The sequence below is a fragment of the Gavia stellata genome, chromosome 5 (genome assembly GCF_030936135.1).
Source record: "Gavia stellata isolate bGavSte3 chromosome 5, bGavSte3.hap2, whole genome shotgun sequence".
In the NCBI taxonomy this organism is placed as follows: domain Eukaryota; kingdom Metazoa; phylum Chordata; class Aves; order Gaviiformes; family Gaviidae; genus Gavia; species Gavia stellata.
The window spans coordinates 17,259,529-17,280,000 of NC_082598.1; the positions used below are offsets into that span (position 1 = coordinate 17,259,529).

At 36.7% G+C, this 20,472-nt stretch overlaps 2 protein-coding genes across 5 annotated transcripts in view; both read right to left on the minus strand.

Moving 5' to 3' along the window:
• Window positions 1-4,203: 4,203 nt before the first annotated feature.
• FGFBP2 (fibroblast growth factor binding protein 2) lies at window positions 4,204-4,830 on the minus strand. The gene has a single exon (XM_009820894.2). It carries the CDS (start codon window positions 4,828-4,830, stop codon window positions 4,204-4,206), a length of 627 nt encoding a protein of 208 aa, XP_009819196.1.
• A 4,322-nt stretch (window positions 4,831-9,152) lies between these two features.
• PROM1 (prominin 1) overlaps window positions 9,153-20,472 on the minus strand; it is a 59,023-nt gene continuing 47,703 nt past the window's right edge. For 2 of the 4 annotated variants that reach the window (XM_059817697.1, XM_059817698.1), the window contains 9 exons: window positions 20,345-20,416; window positions 17,620-17,712; window positions 16,440-16,493; window positions 14,875-14,955; window positions 14,717-14,785; window positions 14,075-14,167; window positions 12,421-12,536; window positions 11,264-11,332; window positions 9,153-9,171 (listed from right to left, as the gene is read on the minus strand). In XM_059817697.1, the coding sequence (XP_059673680.1) occupies window positions 9,153-9,171; window positions 11,264-11,332; window positions 12,421-12,536; window positions 14,075-14,167; window positions 14,717-14,785; window positions 14,875-14,955; window positions 16,440-16,493; window positions 17,620-17,712; window positions 20,345-20,416 (666 nt within the window). The remainder of the gene's footprint in view (window positions 9,172-11,263; window positions 11,333-12,420; window positions 12,537-14,074; window positions 14,168-14,716; window positions 14,786-14,874; window positions 14,956-16,439; window positions 16,494-17,619; window positions 17,713-20,344; window positions 20,417-20,472) is intronic. The other 2 variants (XM_059817700.1, XM_059817699.1) reach the window with 1 other exon arrangement.

Genomic DNA, 20,472 nt, shown 5'->3' on the forward strand with positions numbered 1-20,472 from the left:
CCAAGACGATGCATTTGACTTTATAATGAGATCTGCCATCAGAACATACTTAAGGAAATTGTCTCTCTTGTTCGATTTGATATGATTAGAATGGCTGACCAAGAGCATTTTTTTGTACTTTAAGGAGACACAGATGCTAACAGAGGTGTTCATTATTAAATAACCAGAACTTTTAAGCTTTCTTCTGTGTTTCCATTGTAAATCATAGAATCATTCAGGCCAGAAGGCACCTTCGGAGGTTTGTAGTCCAACCTCCTGCTCAAAGCAGGGTCACAGTGAATTCAGACTACGTTGCTTAAACTTTGTCCAGCTGATCCTGAAAAGCTCCACAGATGGAGATTCCAGAGCCGCTCTGGGGAACCTGCTCTTGTGTTTATTCTCCTTACAGTGAATGTTTTTCCTTACACCAAGTCAGAACCTCAGCTGTATCGATTTGTGACCATGATCTCTTTTCTCCTATCACACATGTCAGTGAAGAGCTTAGCTCTGTATTTTCCATAGCCTCCTCGTTGGGGGGTGGCTGTTAGGTCCCCCCCTAAAGCCCTCTCCAGGCTGAACAAGACCCATTCCCTTAGCCTTTCCTCACAAGAGTACATGCCAGTCCCGACCATCCTCATGGCTCTCCATTAGACTTTCTCCAGTCTTTCTTGGATCTTAACCATGTGTGTTAAATACACATCTTTTTATACACGTGTTCTCCAAACACATCATTTTGCTTTTCTTGGAGGCTTACCTTGTCAAAGTAGCGAATGCTCATGACGCTTTTGTGGGCACCTAAATGTGAGGATCTTGAGGCAGGTGGACTACCTCACGTTGCACTGAATTAGCAGCAGAAGCAGTGGGCCTGAATATCAGGGGTCTCTCTGGTTGCAGGAATCCAGACAAACATTTTTGCCTGCTGTTCCTCTGTCAAGAAAATAAAGATACATTCCATCTCCACTTCAGCGAATTTCCTGAGGCACTTACATATACGGGGACTAACAGGTTAACCTAAAACGTATGAAACAGCAGGTTTCATTCATTCACGACGTACTTGAAGATTGCATTAAACTCACCACAAACACTTCTCAATTCATCTTTTCATTAATGAATAGCACTTTCATACCAAGAAGGTAACTGAAATGTCACAACTTACGTTTCTAGTGCTAAACACAATTAAATAGTAAAGTAGCTGATACAATCATGGCACTGTTACACTAAGGTGGGGTATTTCAGTTACATCCAATTTTTAAACATTTTGAAAGCAAAATCATTATACTTAAATGACTTGCTGAGGGCGCATAGCGTTGCCTAATGAAATGCAATCCGAGCCATGCATCACCTTAGTACCAAAATCTTCACCTTTTCGTAAAATTTAGTGCTTAACTATGTATTTTGGATCCTGGATATTTTACAAAAAGCATTTCATGAAAGAGGGGCCTTTGGTGCAAGACTATTTGATTTCTAGTTTCCACTTCAACAGTGAAGCTTCAGGTGGTCATTCCAGACAACATAGTGCCAAGCACAGAGCCCTATGCAGCGGAGCTCTGCTCTACTGAAACGATCAGAGTTCCCTAGGAAACAGGGCACTAGCAAGTATGTATGACATTTGTCCTCTACTAAGCAGAATCAACAATGGCCATGTATTTTAGACTGTATCATCAAGAGTTCTACAAAGTGTCAGACAACTTTGCTGCCTTCTGTGCTCAGTGCATATAAATAGAAGAGGGCATAAAGGGGAAAATTTTCTTTTGGTGAACTGATGAAACCTCCTCTTTTCTCCTGCTATCAGTATGGTGTGTGACTGATTCTCCCAGACTTCTCTCAATGCAAGACATTGTTTCATTTTTGAGGTCTTTACTGTTGTAGTGGATATTACTGCAAAATATTCACTCTGCAGTGTGGATTTTGCATCGTACAAAAAGAGGAGTTATAAAATATTTTTAAAAACTCAGCTCAAGAAAACCCTCAGCCTCCCCTTAGCATTTACAAATAGTTACCAAGTATCACTTTGACGCATTTTGCATATTTGCAAATCAAACAATTATATACATTTCTATGACAGAAATAAGTGAATAGGTGTACTACTACAATTTTTTTACTCACAGCACAAGAGCCTGGCAAGGGTAACTGAAGTTACAAATGAAGATTAAACACATTAGATTTACGGTTGACAAAAAACACAGATTTGCTTGAGCTTGCATTTTATCAGCATTCAAGCTTTTTTTCTGCCTTGTACATACAACCTTCCGCACTGATCCTGTGTTCATTACTTGCTGTTCCTTCCCATATGTTTCAAGAGGTTTGGGGACAGAAAACTACTTCAAGTTTTTTTGGTACAAAGCACAAAGTTTGGTGATTGGACAGTCACGATCTGGAATTATGAAGTGAGAACTACAAATCTGTGAGTAAAGCTGGAGAAGTACTTAAGTGTAACAAATGCCTTGCAGAAACTGTTTAACGGCAAATATAGAGCACTACTAATTTCTGTGGTACGAAGTTTTTCCAGTTATATCCCTGCTGCAAAGCTCACTTGGGAACAAAAAGGATCACTTTAAAAATAATCTGAATATAAAGGTGTTGCACTCTCTGACAACAGGCTATTAGGTCTTCTTTTGTGTTTTTATGAGATTTATGCAAGTGCCCAAATGCATAGATATGAGTTACCTTTCAGAATATTTACTGAATCCAAACATTAATATTACCACTAACAGATCCTCATAACACTGAACTTTGCAGACGCATCACAGATGAACACTTCTAATCTGCTATGTTTAGAAATGTATTCTTACATTACTCTTATTTCTCCAATCTTTTTTCCCCTGCTGGCTGAAACTTATCACTGTAATATAAACATAACAACAGTGAAAACATTAATGAAAACATGTTCACAGTGGGAAAGTAATGACTCAGACGTGTAAGTTCTCTTACACATTCTACCAACAATCTCTAAGAAACAAATACCATGACTTTATACAAGTAGCACCATTTAAAATTTTAAGAAAGCACACTGAGCATATTTTCAAAAATCTTATTTTTATTGTTTGCGCTAACTGTAGCATCATTTACAGCTCTCATCTCTAACAAATTGAAGCAAATCAGCACACACAAAAACCTATTCAAGGTCAGCACTCTTAAAGTGGAGTCTTGGTTACAGAAATGCAGTACACCTTGGTGTGTAACAGACCTAGGAACAGTTAGTTTATCCTAACACTTTAAGTACAGTCACCCCAGTTTCATGCATTTTTCAGGGCTGTTAAAGTTTTGTTTTAGGGGTGCAAAGAGAAAACAGCTACAAGATTTAAAGATATGACTTATTTTTAAACCAAAATTCTTACATCTAAATTATTAAACTACTGCAAGGACCCTTCTTCAGCTGTAAAAATTTTGCTCTGCAAAACAAAAAAAGAAAAAAATTAGTCACTTTGCTGCATTAAGCACAAGTAAGATCAGCAGCAGCCTAAACACTTGCTGGCTCATGCTGCATATATTCCCATTTCTGTCAAAAGTTTGCCAGATTTAGTCCCAAGCTCCTAGGTTTCTCTCTGAGCCGAAATGGAAGTGGGTATAAAACCAATCATTTCTGCAAGGGCTTTGCCTTTTTAAATCCTGGCTGAAAACCTGAGACTTACCAGGCAAGCGCCTGCATGCGATCCCCTATCGCCTCTACAGAAAAAGCCTCGCAAACCAAGACAGTCTGTTAGGTATTACTAATTTCTGCCAGTTGTCTGTGAACTAATTTTTAAAATTAAAATGGTTAATTATTAATTAGCAGGTTTGCATTTCAAGTTCTGAATGTATTTTTAAATTGTTCTAGCTGATGCATTTGTTATTTATCTCACTTCGCTGGCTTATATCCAAAAGTCAGCACAAGAGGGAAGGAATGACAGAAGGCAGAAAACAAGCCCAATTCAAAGTTAGAACTGAAATACTATAGGATTAATAACAGACAGGACAAACATCTCAGTACATACTAGAGACCTCATAGGAGGCTGTCAGGGAGTCCTGAACTAGTAGCCATCCGTAGGAATTTAAGCTGCCCAGCCCCTCAGAAGCCAGAGTACAGGCTTTGCCACGGTAGATTTTAGTGATTTAGTGAGCCTAGAACCTCCCTGCCCACACCCCTGAGACCCCCAAGATCAAAATAAAACAAGACTACAACAGGATTACTCTTAGGTATATTCTGCTGTGCTTCAAGATGGAAGTTTTACCTGAATCAAATCCTTAACCTCTAAAGATGCCAATAATGTAGGAGCAGAAACCATGCAGGGATTCCCAGCAATGTTCCCGTGCCAGTTTCATTGCTTCCGTTTCATTTTCAGACCCTTGACCATGTTGGGTTGGTTTTATAAGAGGTAGTATTAGAGGTTTTCCTATTTTCTTAACAGAGCTTTTCCCTGCTCCCCTCATAGAAGTGGAAGTTTTCTGGACTGATTCACCCTGGTTTGCTAGATCTTCTGGCTCCATACCAGCAGCTATTTGCTTCATGAGAGCCTCTGTGGGAGCCTTTTGGCACATGGTTGTCTTCAACACCTGTGTGGATTCGCAAGCATGTGGGAGCTTTCTAAGTCCCATGGCGATCTGATTCCAGTAAATCTTTGGATTGTTTCGGAAAGCACGACAGACTGATGGCTTGCCAGTGAATTCACACCAGTAGGACATGCCTTGGCTTCTGCATTCAATTCTAAGTTTCATCTCCTCGTCCCCACTCATGCTCATTGTGCAAACATCTTTGGTTTTAGTTCGAAAACTGATTTCTTCACCATTGCTTCTTTTCTTTGGCTTCAGCTTCTGTCCCAATCCTCCCACGCCACAGATCACTACTAGGAAAAGAAGAGCAAAACTCTTCATGGTGAGAGTTGACCGAGATCCTTGAGCAACACGATCCAAAAAAGTGAAAGCAGTAAGTGGCTGCTCACAATTTAAAGGCTTGGTGCACAAAGAAGCCTCTTTCCAGTGAAACCTGGGATGTAAGCTTTTTTTTTTTTAAAATAATAAATCACACTTCAGTAGGCATGTGCCCACAATTTATAGCCTGAGGGAGTGTCGAATAACCTGTGAACTCCCAAGAAGGTAACAAGACAAATCTTGTAAATGCAGTTAAATATGGAATGATAGTTGTATAACCAAGAAGCACATTCCTATCCAGGATAAACATGTCATATTTGATTTTTAACAGATATTTTCCATTCTCCACCTGCTTTATAGCTATCTTCATGCCAGAGCTTGTAAGACCATATTGAAGTAAAAAAAAAGATAAAAGTGCCAAAGAAATCTATACAGCTACATCTGAATGATTATAAGTATGTCCTACTAATAAAGGCTGATTTGTGGAACAGGTTTTCTGTGGATTTGCACAGTAAGGATGCAACTTTAGTACTTCATTTTGTCAGCATGTGACATGCAGTGGGGACACATGGAAGAATCAACTGAACATCCTTTCAGACTTGCAATATTTAAGCAAGATAAGGAATAAAGCTTTAGCAAAATAAGGTCTTACAGACCTAAACATAAACTGAACATTTGGAAGTTTTATCATCATTGTCACACCATGCGTTATTTTAAGCCAACAGAGCAAGACAATAGAACTAGCTTACCATGGGTCTCAGCAGCAGGGAATAGACCCCAGAACATGTCAGACAGATATTTGTGCTTTAGCACGTTTCTTGGTTGTTTTTTTTTTTTAATAGATATTTTCCTGTTCATAATAAATGAGTTGTAAAACTGCCACAAAACAAAGGCAAGAAAATAGAAATATTTTAGTGAAGAATCCTGTACTAGCAGCTTCTGCTGCAGTAACTAAAAGCAGAGCTAAGGAAAATCATGGTAACTCCCTTGGCATTCAGGAGGTCATGAGGAAAAATCCTTCCCATGCTGTTGCAAGCCACAGTACTTTTCTGGCTAATAAGACCCCACTAGGCACTTCTTTCGAAGACATGTACGCTACACTGAGCCTGACCTGAACAGCTTCTGGAAGAGTTGTCATATTATTTAGGTATGCTTAATAACTTAGTAACTGTGGAGATCTAGAAACCCTGGGTTTAAAAATGGCTATACATAATGGAATAGAATAACATTTTGCATATCTAGCCACTCAATATGTATTGCTAAAGAAAATACCAAGGCAAAAGCATTCATTTAACACAGAGAGTGAAGCGGAAGAAAAGAATAAAATTGCAAAAAAATGCTTCTCTAATACTTGACAATAGAGTCCCTAGCTGCTGTGGCAACCCCAGCTAGTCTGAGAGCTGCCTGCTTGAAAGATGGAGCCACAGCCATTCTGGGTAGCCTGAACCTTGTTCTTCCAGTGAACATGTCATGAAGTTCCCCAAGACTAAATACCATTTGACGCAGAGAACAACATTGTTTTCTTTTCATCCCCTCTCTAAGGCTATTTTAACAACATTTTTAAGTAGAGGTCTCATTTCTAGCTTCATGCCATTTGTTCCTCCTGACTGTCTCTTTTAAAGCACAGTGGTGTGGCTCTCCAGTCAAGTCTTAGGAGAAGCAGCAATGGTGTAAGCCTACTTAAGATTTACAATTCACTTTTCTGTTGTTTTCTGGGGAGTCTTCTCACACACCATCCACCCAGCCAGAAGAATCTCGTTGCCCACCTCACACTTCATTTCAAGGATTTCAAATCCCTAATGCAAGCACTCAAAGACCTCCTAATATTTGACAAAAAAATGTACTATTTATACTTGGTTATGCACAACAGCACTGACAGTTCCTAGACTAGAAACTAAAGGCATTTGTCTCTCTTGTTCTAATAATTACTAAAGAGTTCAAAACGACTTTAAAGTTACTTTATAACAGTTTCAGATCTCTTGTTCTGAAAGTTTTTAGAAGCTTAATCATAAAAACAAATCAGACTACAAGGATAAGGAGAAATACCAAAGCTTGGACTCAAGAGCCCTGGTATATTTATGTTATTACAGTTAATACATTACTGCCAAGCGTTTGTTTCACTCCCATCCGAGATTCTTGTCCTCTGTCTGCCTGTGCTTCAGATGAAACAGCTCATGGTCCATTACACCAGTGGAAAACAATTGTCCTTTCACAAGTTAAGTTAGGATGCCAGCAGTGAACTATGGGAGCTGAAGAACTGGCAAACGCTTCATTCTCCTGTCAGTGCTACAGAAACAACAACAGAGGCAAGCGGTAACACCTTGAGCACTTGCAGGGTATGTGGATATCCTCCACAACTCATTAGCTTGAATCCTACCATCTTTGCATAAATCACATCCTTTGTGGAAGTTGGAAGCTCCCTCAGCCAAAGTCAATGTTCTTTCAGTCCTTCCTGCTCCAGTCCTTTGGCTCAACTTCCTTAAGCTAAAGTCATCAATAAAAGTAAAATATAGCAGAAATTCTTAATCAGGTTAAAAAAAATTTTCATAGATTTTAACTTAGTGCAACTCTTCTGAGACAGGTCTACACAACAAAACAATTGAGAATCAAACATCAGGTAGTTAAGCAAGTTTTTTTTATTTAAATGAACTGGGAACATTTTCTCAAATTAAAAATAGAAACTTTTAAAAATCTGCAGTTCTGAACGTTACTTATACAAATATGCTACATACTGTCAATTAGAAATGTTTCCATTTATCATCACCTAAAAATGAAAAATTTAAGGTTATTCCAGAATAAAGACTTTTCAGCATTTCTTTAAAATTATATGAATGATTTACAGGATTATCTCTACTTCAAGCCAGTGAACCTTATTGGAAACGAAGTTAACAATACTGATATATGAAGAGACACTATTTTAGATCAATATATCCAATTACTTCACCCACCGAAACGTTTTATTCTAGTAACATAGATACTTTTGGCCTTGTTGATGAATTCTGCTGTTAACTAATTCAGCAATGCAACCGTAATGCCTAAATTCAAGGCAAGAACTCTAACAGTACAAATGTTGACTCTAATTGCTAAACACGTTTGAATTTCAATATTGGAAATCATATTTTGAAATTATTTAGCAAAAATAGTATCACTGCCCCCTGAAAGAGCCACAGCTTAACAGTGATACTATTAAGGACATTATAGAAGTGAGTGTGAATGAGGAAAAGGGAGACAGAGAAAATAAAGCATTCTAAAAATCACCAACATATGGACATCTCTCATGCTCTTTTTGAGTACTACTGAACTCTAGAAAGCTTAGCTTTTTCACTGTATTACACATCACACACATGTCCAACCCTCCCACCCAAAGAGTTTCAAAACAAAACTTCTCCAAAAAAAGTCCCTTTTAGGTCTATACTGCAAAACCCACTAAATATTAAATAATTAAAAAAAGAGGGAGAAAACAAAACTGCAACTGAAATTTTCAGAGACACAAGGAGACACTGTGGATCCCATTACACTTCAAATTTAGTCCAAAGTGGTCATTCAAGAGCACCAAATAGCAACACTGATCATGCTGGTAAATTCATTTGTGAAGAGTATTATACAATATTAAAATGTTAACTAAACACTTATAAGTTTTAAGAAAAATGTATATACAAAAGTCTCTGTATACAAAATGTATTTTTATGTAAACATGTACGTACTGTATTTAACACAAATCAACAATTTAACATAAGAACTTGACCAACTGGCAGAGGATTGCTAGGCAAAGGCTGTTAATCTAATTAATTTATATACTGTAAGGTAGAAATCCCAGCGTAAAAAAAGTAAAAAACAAAAAACCATTTTAATTCAAGCCTTGAACAGTGGTATTTGAGAGGCAGTGCCCTGATCACAAAAATATTCCATACAGTAGTTTATGGCATAACATTCAATAGTACATTTGGGATTTACAGTACAGGTCACATAAAACAAGTGGCTCAGGATTTGAAAGATGAATGCAAATGCCGACACACTTGGAAGAATAATGTTATATTCCCACAGAAGAATCTCGAGCCTCATTTATATAGCCTGGAAAAAAACACAAAACCAGGAAAATTTGATGAAGACAGAATTATAATGTAATTTAAGCAGAATGAAGGCATAGATTTTCATATGAACAGCAATATGTTCAATAATTTTTTTTTATTTTTAAACCTTACAGCATTTATGTTACAGAAAGCAGAGCAGCCTTCTTAAAAATAGTAAAGTAGTTACAGTAAAGTAATAGACCTAGAATTGACTTAAAAAGCTTATTACTTACCCCTTTATGCTTCCAGTATGTGTTACCACTGTTCCACAGAACTATACAAGAAAAAACACAAACCAAAGCCATAATTTTCTTTTGCCCACAAAGGGAACAGAAATACTGTGTCTAACTAAGGTGAAACAAGCTCAGCTGGCACAAACTGTTCTTAAACTTCTACCCATTTAATCAAGAATCTTTCAAACAAGAGAAAATAGATTCATAGTTTTCTCCAACAACACTTCTGGTTATCCTTGTTTCACGACAGAAATAAATGTTCGGATTACCTATTCAACACCACTCCTTTGAGAACTTAATCCAGCCTCCAATTTTGCTCTCTCAAAAATGGCGGCTGCATTTGAGGTTATTTGTATCTTCACCTGTGTGATATATCTATACAAATATAAACATACCTCATATAGATCTCATACTTGTATTTACATATCATATTTATAAAGAAAGATATTTGCATCTCTTTCCAGCAAAATAATCGAGCTGATTTCGAAGGACAAAAAAACCCTATGGGATTCTCTACACCCACAAAAGTACAGGTGTACAGAGATCTATTTAAAGTCCTATCTCTCTAAGTATCTCCCAAAATAACCTGTAGGAAATGAGAAAAAGCAAGTATAGTATAAAAGCAAAGAGTTTGCTGAAATGAAAAAGAAAAACAAGACTCTATTGCTATGGAAATCCCAGACTGAGAAATTCAAAGCATGTATCTCATAATTAGCAGTTTTCCAAATTATCTCAGCATATCAGAAGACAGCATTGCTTCAAACGGAATCCTTACATTTTGGAAGCCCATTTTGAATAATTTAAAATTTAGGAAAAGGAAATCTGGACTGAACTAGTGGGTCTTTGTTTAAAAGATTATTTTATGTTAGTAATTTTTAGCTTATAAATATTATTTTATGTTAGTATTTTTTAGCTTATTCAGGAACACTGTATTAAACTATTCATCAATATCTGAAATATCACAGAAAACAAGCTATGAACCTCAAGAGTATTAACATTCATATTAAAGATTCAAAGATCAGAAAGGGACTTCTAAGGCCTGAGCAATTATTATTTTCCTCTTATGTAAAATATTGAGAGTCCTTAGATATGCCAGTGGAGAGTACTTTTGAATTAAACACCTTGTAGGTTAAATTAAGGAGTGCCCTTAAGTTATAGACAGACCATGACAATCGTGATCATAAGTGTCACTAAAAACATCGTTATATATAAATACTTCCTTCAGAAGGAAATGTGGAATCAAGATTTGGTCAGTAAATAACTATTGTAAAATACAGTTCTAATAAATAATAATATACAACTGATGCAGCCATAAGATCTCCCAAGACTTCCAAACTTTGAGCTCTCTTGGTATTTACCCATTACTGAAAGAATGGTGGTATCTTACTCCTCTGCCAATACTCAAACTGTACTTTCAGTCATGAAGTTGCAAGTTAAGGCACAGTGAGCTACAGATTTCAATCATAAATTAGATCCTTCCTTAAGCAACCCGGGTATTTTGGAAACCAAATATTGAAGTTACGGAACATCCTATGTTATACCTATGGAAACTGAAAGTCTCACAGCTAGCTAAGGTTTTACAGCACAAAAGTTGTAGAGACAGAAAAGAACCCAAATCTCCTCCTTTTTAATCGTAACTTGTTTTTTGATGTTACACTAGTTCTACCCATGCAGAAACACCCATTTTTCCCTGTTCATGTTTTCTGCATACCCTGGATCACCTCCCTTTTGCACAGGAAAAGCTCTTCTCCTCACCGTCTAAAAAATAAAACAACTCAGGAGTAAGAATGCATCCCATCCTATCACTTTCAACTGCTATCAGAGTATTTTAATATGTTTATCAATGTAGGACCACCCATTACACTAGATAAATACCTAATTACTTGGATTTTAAGATCAAATTTAGGCATTTGCTTTGTTAAGTTGCTGGAAATTACTACAATATCTGCTGTTACGTAAAGAATATTTGAGAAATAGAAATCATACAGCACTTGCTATAGTGAGTAATCATGCAAAAAACATAAATAGAGAATAAATTGATTCACTTTAAAACATGCAGAAAATTGGAGAGGTGATTAATATAGTAGGTTAAGTAAGGACACGTGAAGGCATGCAGTTTCAGATTTGGTTTACCTTGTAAAAACAGGATTGTGTATACCATATAAATGCTCTTTATGATAACCATTATTACCATTTTCTGTACTGTAATAAAATAAATACACCAAAAAAGACCATGTTAACTATAAGATGCTCGATGTACAGTATGGCTTCTAAGACATGTACATGGATGACGGTATTATATGCAAAGATAAACTGTGTCTGTACAATAGAAGATAATTTTTCCTTTGTAACATTCAGGAGTTATGGCATAATTATAATTTTACATTTTTTAACATTTTTTAATTAATTTTTTGAGAATATATTATTTTGCTATTCTTGTTGAATTGGATATTCTAATATAAAGTCTGGTGAAACAGAACATTTTACCTCTTTAGAGGTAACAAGTTACATTAAAAATACAAACCCTCCCACCTGAATAAAATAATTTTAACAAATACCAGCAAAAATGTCTTACATTTTCATGGTTATAGTTTCGACACTAAAAAACACAGAAAATGTGTAATTAACTAGACACTAATAAGTGAGTAATTTTAGCTGTACATGCCTGTTTCTGCTCTCCTGACTTGTGAATGTGTAATGAAAAACGACCAGTATGAAATTTGAGAAATGCAGTGCACAGGCTAACTGAACAATGAGCAAAACAAAGAGTAGAAAAGAAAACAGTAAAACCAAAACTGATGGGAAAATATGTAAGAACAGTTATCATAAAGTAAAATGCCAAGTCCCTGAGACAGAGGAACTGCAATTGAAAAAGGAAAGACTGGTTAGGAATAACTAAGACAGTAAGAAAGCAAATAATTAATTCAGGGAGATTACAAAGCAGTCATAATTCACCTTAACAGGTTACTTAGCAAAGCTAATAACTTGCACATTTGGAAGATATTTATATAAACACTGTACACAAAGATATGAAGACCTCATTCTGAAATAAGTTTCTCAAAGTCAGAGCTGGCAATACCTGCACAGAATCATGGCAAGTCAAGGCAACCAAAGCCCACCTGCAGGAAGCACTTTGCAGGCACCAACCCAAACCTGCAGTATTTCACTAGAACATGCAGTTCTAACCTGACAGCACACAAGGTTTAAGGATTATAGTGCCTTCATGTGAGACACTAGAAAAAACATTTCAATCCATTTGCCATTTAGCTTAATTAGGAATATATACTTACTCATCATATACATCCTCTGTATCCATTCTACGATAGTATTTGGAGAGTTTTACAGCAAAAATTATGGCAGGAATTAAAAATATTGAAGAGCCTCCCAAACCAAACCAGAAAGTATTCTGAAACAAAGCAAAATCCAGGAAAAAAGATTACAGATAAAATTTATCAGAAAAGTTACTGAATCCTTGCTTGATATTATAAGCGTTATTACTGGAAGAACACAGTAGATATTAGTGGCACTGGTCTTGTGGACTATCTGAGGCTTCTTATATTAGTGTGGAACAGAGCACGTTAAGCATTCTCCACTGTCAGTGTGAACTAAAGAACACCACCGTCTTACAAATGTAGCCAAACAGGAATATGTCCCAAGTTGCTCAAAGCTACACAGCCATAGCGCCCTAAGAAGTTATTTCAATGTAGTCAGCCTTGGGCTAGAAAGTAATTTTGTGTCTCGCATTAATTTACTAGCCACATTATTTCTTTTTCCTTTCTTGATATTTTAAAGTATTTGTCTTTCTTGTGGTTCTTGTCAAAATCTGAGTTTCCAGCACTTTCTCAAGGTACTTTTTAACTTGCTAACTGCAGCCTGTTTGTGTAACTAATTCCATTAGCATACAGTTGAACTGAGTTATCACCAGATGTTAAAATGATGTTTTTTCAAATTTGATTTGTATTGGCTGGAGGCATTTTGACTTATAAGTGACTCAGCTAAGTTCTATCATCAGGAAAATTGTGGTCTATCTCCCACCAGATGGCTAGTAGCTGCACAAAGAACAGCAGCTCTGTAACACATGAGATAATCAATGAGTACAACATGATTCTGGCAGGTGAGGAGGTTTTCATGGTTAGGCATTATCAAGGTTAAGCACTTCATGGTTAAGCATTACCAAGGTTAGAGTGCTTTGGCTTTGACTGATTACATGCATTTACTGTTGGTATGACTAGGACCTGGCTAAAAGTGCCATAAAGCTAAATAACAGCTAGGAGATGTTTTAGGTGGTTTCCAGTCACGTAGTTTCTTGTGCTATTTTTAATACATGCTATCCTCTTTCCAAGCTCTTTTGGCAAGATGAAAAAGCCAATGTTGCCCTTATGTACTGCTACCAGTCATGCTCAAAGTCTCCACTGTACAGGAAGAAATCAAAGATCCATCTGCTATAAATCAAGTGACAAAACCTCATTCAGGGTTTTCAGATTGCAGGAAAGATACTTGAGAAAGTTTTTCGTTGGTATTTCTCACTCAGTCCCTGCACCCGCCCCATCAGCTTAAACTTCAGATCTTCATGCTTTTCCATTTCAAGGTGTTTCAGAATCAAGCAATCAAACTGAAACCCACCCTTTCCAGAATTTTTGTTCCAAACCAATAGTACTGTATTTACTTTGCAGTTCAAGTTGGAAGAAATTTAGTAAGAACAGTCAATTTTACAGAATTCTTGCTAATACAAGCCTAAGTTTAATGGGGACCTAAAACAAGTCCAGCACTGGTTTGGCTTTGGACTTGATCCAGATCAGAACATTTTCTCCTTGCATAACTTTGGATTTGATACTTTATTATCATACTTCAGAACAGTCTAGCCAGAATAAATAAAGGCAGATTTATGTTTAAAGACTTTCCTACTTGATGCCCCAATTCTGAGTAACAGAAAACATTTCTTACCACAGAATCAGTTACATAGCTGCATAAAAAAATATCTACTGCTGTATCTATCACATTGGCAATAGGCTTGCATGCTGCTACCTCCATGGCAATCTGAAAGACAGATGAAAAAAAATACCATTTGAAGTATCTAACAGAACAAAATAGGAATCCCAAAACTTGCTTACAGTTAAAGATACTGTTTACTAAATTGTCAGCTCTCATCCTATCGAAATTCAAAATAAATTTCAGTGGGATAGGATATCAGCTGAACATACACATCTCTAAAACATCAGCTTACTTTCTCAAAGGCTGCAGCTGAAGAAAGAAAAATAAAACAAGATGCTAATGACATCAATTTGAACTAAGCAGGATCAGGTTCAGTGCAATATTAGCACAAATGGTAGATTTCAGTATTGTTTTTCCAGGGCTAGCCTAAGTTAAATTTGCATTTTATTCCAATCAACCCAACTCATTTCTATTCTACTTGGAACACAACAAAACTACTTACAGAAGACAAGTTTTCCCCTTCATAATAAGTACAAATATCTTACAAACAGAAACTACAAAACAAACTATCAAAGTAAGATTTTAATTATTATTTAGCTTTTTTATGTATTTTTTTAAAATGCAGCTTCTCTCAATAAAGTAAATGCACCTTACCGACTCCTTGACCCACTCAACGTACTGCTCGAAGTAGCCAACTATGGTATCCATGTACTTTTTTGTCTCCTAGTAACAGACAAAAGTAAGTGAACAAAAGTAAGTGAACCTCTATCTCCATGACATAAATTAATATACTTTAATCAAATAAAGCTTACCTGGACAATAACTAGAGAAGCGTTGTTATTTATGAGAAGCTGGGCAGCATTAACAGCACTAATGACATTTTTCACCTTAACCTGGAGAGGAAGAAATGGTGTTTAATATAAATAAATCCTTTTCAGGCCGTTACAAAGGCTCTGCAGCCACTGTTGGGAACCTATTCTCTTGATAAACCAGCATCACTGTCCTGTCAAAACCGGACAAAACATGCAATTCCAGACAGAACAGGAGCCTGCCTGTTCAGGATTCATGATCATCTAAGAAAATTCTCTCACTACTAAAAAAGGAAGGTATCAGTGGTTACAAACAGTATCTTTTCCTGGAACCTATGTAAGTAATTTACATACTAGATCAGCTTTCTCTTCCATTCTCTTTCCTTTACTTAAGTGTAGAAATATTTCCGTCAATGTATGTATATATACTACAAACATACACAGTGCACAGGAAGAAAACAGTGGGCCATATTCTATCACAAATCTTGATTACTGGAGTATGATTCTATACAGCTAGAATATGCTGCTAATAAATATCCAAAAGGATTGAGACATTTCTTCAATATATGTACAACCCCAAAAAGTCTCCCAGAGAACACATACAACTGATAATATACATACAGCCTGAAACTGCAAAGATGTTTCTTACATATACTTAAGGGGTCAAACATCATCCTTTCCTTATCAACACCTTATTTCATAGCTTCTTACCTCCCCATCCAGGTTTAAATCACAGATTCTAAAAGAAATCTAGCTGGTCTGCTGCTGTGGATGGGTGAAAACCTTAATGGGAAGAACTGCGGTAGGTATGGTCCATCAAGTTGTTGCGACTACGACTCTCAAGTGCTAGCTAGCATGGCTGGATTCTTGTTACCACAGCCAAGGAAGGCCGGTGGCAACAGAAAGCTTTGCTGCCAGAAAAGTAACCATACTGTTGCTTATTCTCCTGAGTCTGGCAGAACGTGAAGGCAGCTGGTCTCATTGTGCTGCAGGCACTAACTCCTACTTAGAGGGGAAACGTGGGCTGCTCTGGGGAAGCCAGGTCCAGGTTTCCACAGCAAGGCTGATGCTGCAGAAGCAAGAAGGTAATGAGGTTTCCTGGCTGTCCCCCCAAGTTTAGCATTCACGGATTCTAGAAAAAACAACTACTGGTGGACTTAGCACAGTTAGGTCTATGGTTGGACTTGATGATCTTAAAGGTCTTTTCCAACCTAAACGGTTCTATGATTCTATGATTTTTAGGAACATGAATAACACAATATATGGAACTGTACTGAAGTCTATCTTATCACATGACAATTAAGTTCACAATTCATACTTCAAAAAACATATCCCAAACATTCTTTTTTTTCTTTTTTTCTCCCCTCTATAAGGAAGGGAAAGCCAGGGTAGAAAAAGCTGTGCAGAAGAGATACCTAATCCCTGTTACTACCTCAATGCATTACAATCTCTTCCAAAAACAGAACAGCTAGAAATAGAAAAAGCTGTACTGAAAATATATGCCTTGCATAAGTGGTGGATGGATTTAAAACATAAAAACGTTCCTGTTGCCAGAAAGAAAAGCTTACCATAAGTTCAGATGATGTCCTCTTCAGTAACCTAATGCTCTGATTTAAAGTGCTCTATTAGAAAGGAGTGGGGGAAGAGATTCAAGTCATTACTACAGGTAAAAGCTGACCTGCTTTAACATTATATGCATGCTTTGATCTTCTTTAGATTATTTTGTTTCTAATACAACATATCACATTATATATAGTAACAACAGTTGTATTAAAACTAATATATTGTATTTTTAATTGCTGAATCAGTATTTCAACGACAGCACTAAGTAGTTATGAATTGTGTACTGGAAGACTTCAGATTTAACTAAAGTTAGTAGCAATAAATGGAGTAAGATTTATTTGGAGGGAAGAGAGAACAGTTAAATTCAGAATCAAGTGTTCAGAGAATTCTATGTTGTGCAATTTCAGAAGGGAAAAAGCACTTACCCTTGCTTTAACATATTTCTTGACAGTCAGTTTTGTAAAAGGAAAAAGAGATGAGAATAATTAGGAGTTAATTAGGAAAGAACAGCACAGAATCAGAGTGGAACAGATGACCTAATGCTTTTCTACATGAGGGCTTTGATAGGGGCAGAAATACTGTATCAGATGCTAGGATAAACCAAAAGTCTTCATGTTCTGTAGAGGAAAAAGCAACACCTAGCATGTATGAGATTAACATGCCCGATACTGTACAAATCAGTGCCTGGCAAAATCAGGCAGAAGCAGCCCTTTCACATCTTCTATAGCATCAATAAAAAAAAATTTCTTTGGGTCTAAATCCTACCGTCAGCCAATTCCAATACTGTTAGGTGATTGCTAACTCCAAGAAATAAAAGTAGTTATCACTTTCATGGTTTATTACTGAAGACAAATGGTAAGCAAAAAAGATGAGTGATTTAGGGTTAGAATTTTGTAAAGTTCTCTCCTGCTTCCTCTTTTATTCACATATAACCACAAAGAGAGACAGAAAAAAAATGGGGAAGAAAAAGGTCATGATTTTAGACAGTATTATAAAGCAGTAGTATTATAAGTAGGAAAACTATTTATTAAACACATACTTTAACCAGATTATTCTTCACCAACACAATGCAAATGCAATCTATGCTTATACAATAGCAAAAGTCCAGCTTTCTAAACTGTATTTAAGAGATTTAGAGATTCAAATTTTCTACAAATATGTTTTAATATTGCTTTAATATTTTACCATAGCTTGCTCTAGCGGAACGACTTGCTGGGTATGAATCATCCGAATGTTGTTTGCATGTCCTTTTAAGGCATTTTCCAGTGCTCCTTTTGGCTGCAAAAAATGCAATTATGCAGTATTGTTCAGTAGTCTCAAAGCTTTCCAACAAAGCAAAACACAATGAAAGTTGCACTTTACACTCATCCACTGCAGAACAGCTGATGCTAACAATGGGATATGGCAAATTGAATTCCTCAACACAAGGAGGGGAAAAATCACCATATTAATAATTCAAACCTCAGCAACCTAAACAGATATACTACACTGCTTTTCTGGCTTACATTATCAGCACAGATTTAACTGAACAGAATTTTCACATGGTGCACTAAGTCATTTTAAATACAGAAGAGTGAGCACATCCCCCTCTCACTCGCCACAAGCCAGCCTTTATTGCAAGAACCCTGTGGCATGGCACCCTGTCTGGGACAAGCATTTCCTAGTCATGGGTACTTGCTTTTGGTTTGGGCACTGTGGACATCACCCTGAGGCACTCTTTGCTTTCTGAGGGGCACAGAAGTTTAAATATTTTCAGCCAGTAACTTGGAAAGGCATCCGTGAAGGGTATGGCTCCCGCCTTTCAGTCAGAACATACGAGTTTATTTTGAGTCCGAATGCCTGTCTGGAGCTAATACTTTTTGTAAAATACTGTAAAATTTGATTTTATTCTCATAAACACATTTCTTTTCAATTTCCTTTTGGTGGCAAAATCACTTAGCTCCCTGCATACACACTCAATACACAGTGAATACACACCACTAACTCTGCTTTGGAAGTGTAGTAACAGCAGACCTCAATGCTCAGAGAAGTGTTTGCTTCCTGTGAAGTGTTCACGTAAACAGTCAGCTGTGGTCACTGAACAGCTTCAGGATGCTTCCTCTGCTGTACTGACAAGCTGAATCCACTTACCTAACAAGACCTGTGAGTGGTATTGCTCCCTCCTCCATGCAAGTTTTGGAGGTTTGATGCAAGTTTTATTCCATTTGCTCCTTCCCGTGTAAAAACACATTCAGTTTTGTGTAAGGTGCCAGAAAATGCAAACTATACACCTAAAGTTAATTAATTCCAAAAGCATTTAGTTTATTTTTTAATTGATTGCTCTTGTAAGCTTTAAGAGCTATCACTAATAACAAAGTGGGATTATAAAATATTCTTGGAAACCAGTATCAATTTTGAAACAATCTAACTTTTGTAATATGTCATATTGTTGTGGGGTTTTTTATTTTGTTTGTTTGGCTGGTTGGGTTTTTTTTGGACATTTCATAGATTACACAAAATAGCTTCACAAGGAAGAAATAAAAACGTACACTGTGACAGTGAACACATTTCATATTGTATTTTTCTTTGCCTTTTGTATGAAGAAATTACTCTGCCTGATCTATTCTCAATTCTAATGCTTCCTTTAGATTCTATTACAAAAATAATGAAAAACCAATCTACCAGCACAATATATTTTCCTTTATGGAGCTATGTAGAATATACCTTTAAAGCGACATCTCAGAGGCCATTCTATGCAAGATATAACATGTTTGAAGAACCTCAACTTTCACTTAGAAAATAGCCCCAAAACAAGAGCAAAAACTCCCCACCTGTATAACCTTCAAAATGGCACAGTAAAAATTGAAAATGGAAGTGTTGCCAAAGCCACTGGTATCTGTTTAAGTTAGCAGACAACCCATGTAAGTGAACAGGCAATGTGCACCTCACTCATGGTGCCTGGAGAGGATGCTAACTACAATATAAAAAAATCATGCGCAGCCTAACCTTGACATGAGTGGACATGTGGCAGAAAAAAAAAAAAGCAACAGGTGTGATCAAATGATGCACAAAGCTGGAGTAAACACACCAGGGGCCTCTACTGGTGCTCTCCTCTCTCTGGAGGAGGGTTGGATATCTGAGAAATCCCAAAAAGCGTGGTCTCACTCTGCTGTCTGTGTCCCTTAGTGATCAAAGCCATTGTAGTACGTGTGCAGCATAACTCTTTCTCCCACATCGCAATGCGGGAATCTGTTTTGGGCCACTGTCCAATCTAGTGTCCAAACTACAACTCTCAGTTTGAGAAATAAATATAATGTGAGCTTGACATACACACAAACATATCAACTGAATATTCACTATCTGTTAACACAGCTGTGACATTCTGCAGATTCATTCACGGGCAACGTTGTAACTATACCCTCTGACCACTGTGCATGTGTCTGCATTCAAAAAGCCCTTCAGAGCAGACAGGATCTCTTTTGTGCATTCTCCCTCCACAATGAAGCCCCAGTTCTCATTAGAGCCCTTATGAGCTGCCATAGTATTAATATTATTGCTAACTGCAAAATCTTCTGCTCACTAACTGAAAGAATATTAATTCAAATAATCTTTTCCATCATGATCTAACCAATTTTTCTTCCAACTGGGACCCTAAAATGTAGATAGCATCACAGGAAATACTCGAACAGAGTATTCCCCTCATTTCTTAAGCAAACAGTGGAATCTAAGAAATTACACTTCCAAAGCAGAATTCATACAACAGTTAGCATACAAAAAAATCAATAATTAGCAATATTTAAAATAGTGCATCATGTATATAAGTGTCTGAAGTATAAGAATTCTCCCATAGGAAGTCTAAATACTAGGCTATGTATTTATACTTATATAGTATATAAACTATACATTTTATGTATTAGTAAATTAAACTTACCAGCTGGTCTGCTCTTGCTTCTAAGTCATTAGCAAATGACAGAAGATCAACCTTGGTAACACTTTTGTTGATCTGAAACAAGATGTGAACAGTAGGGAAAGAAAAAGAGTATGTTATTACTGCATATA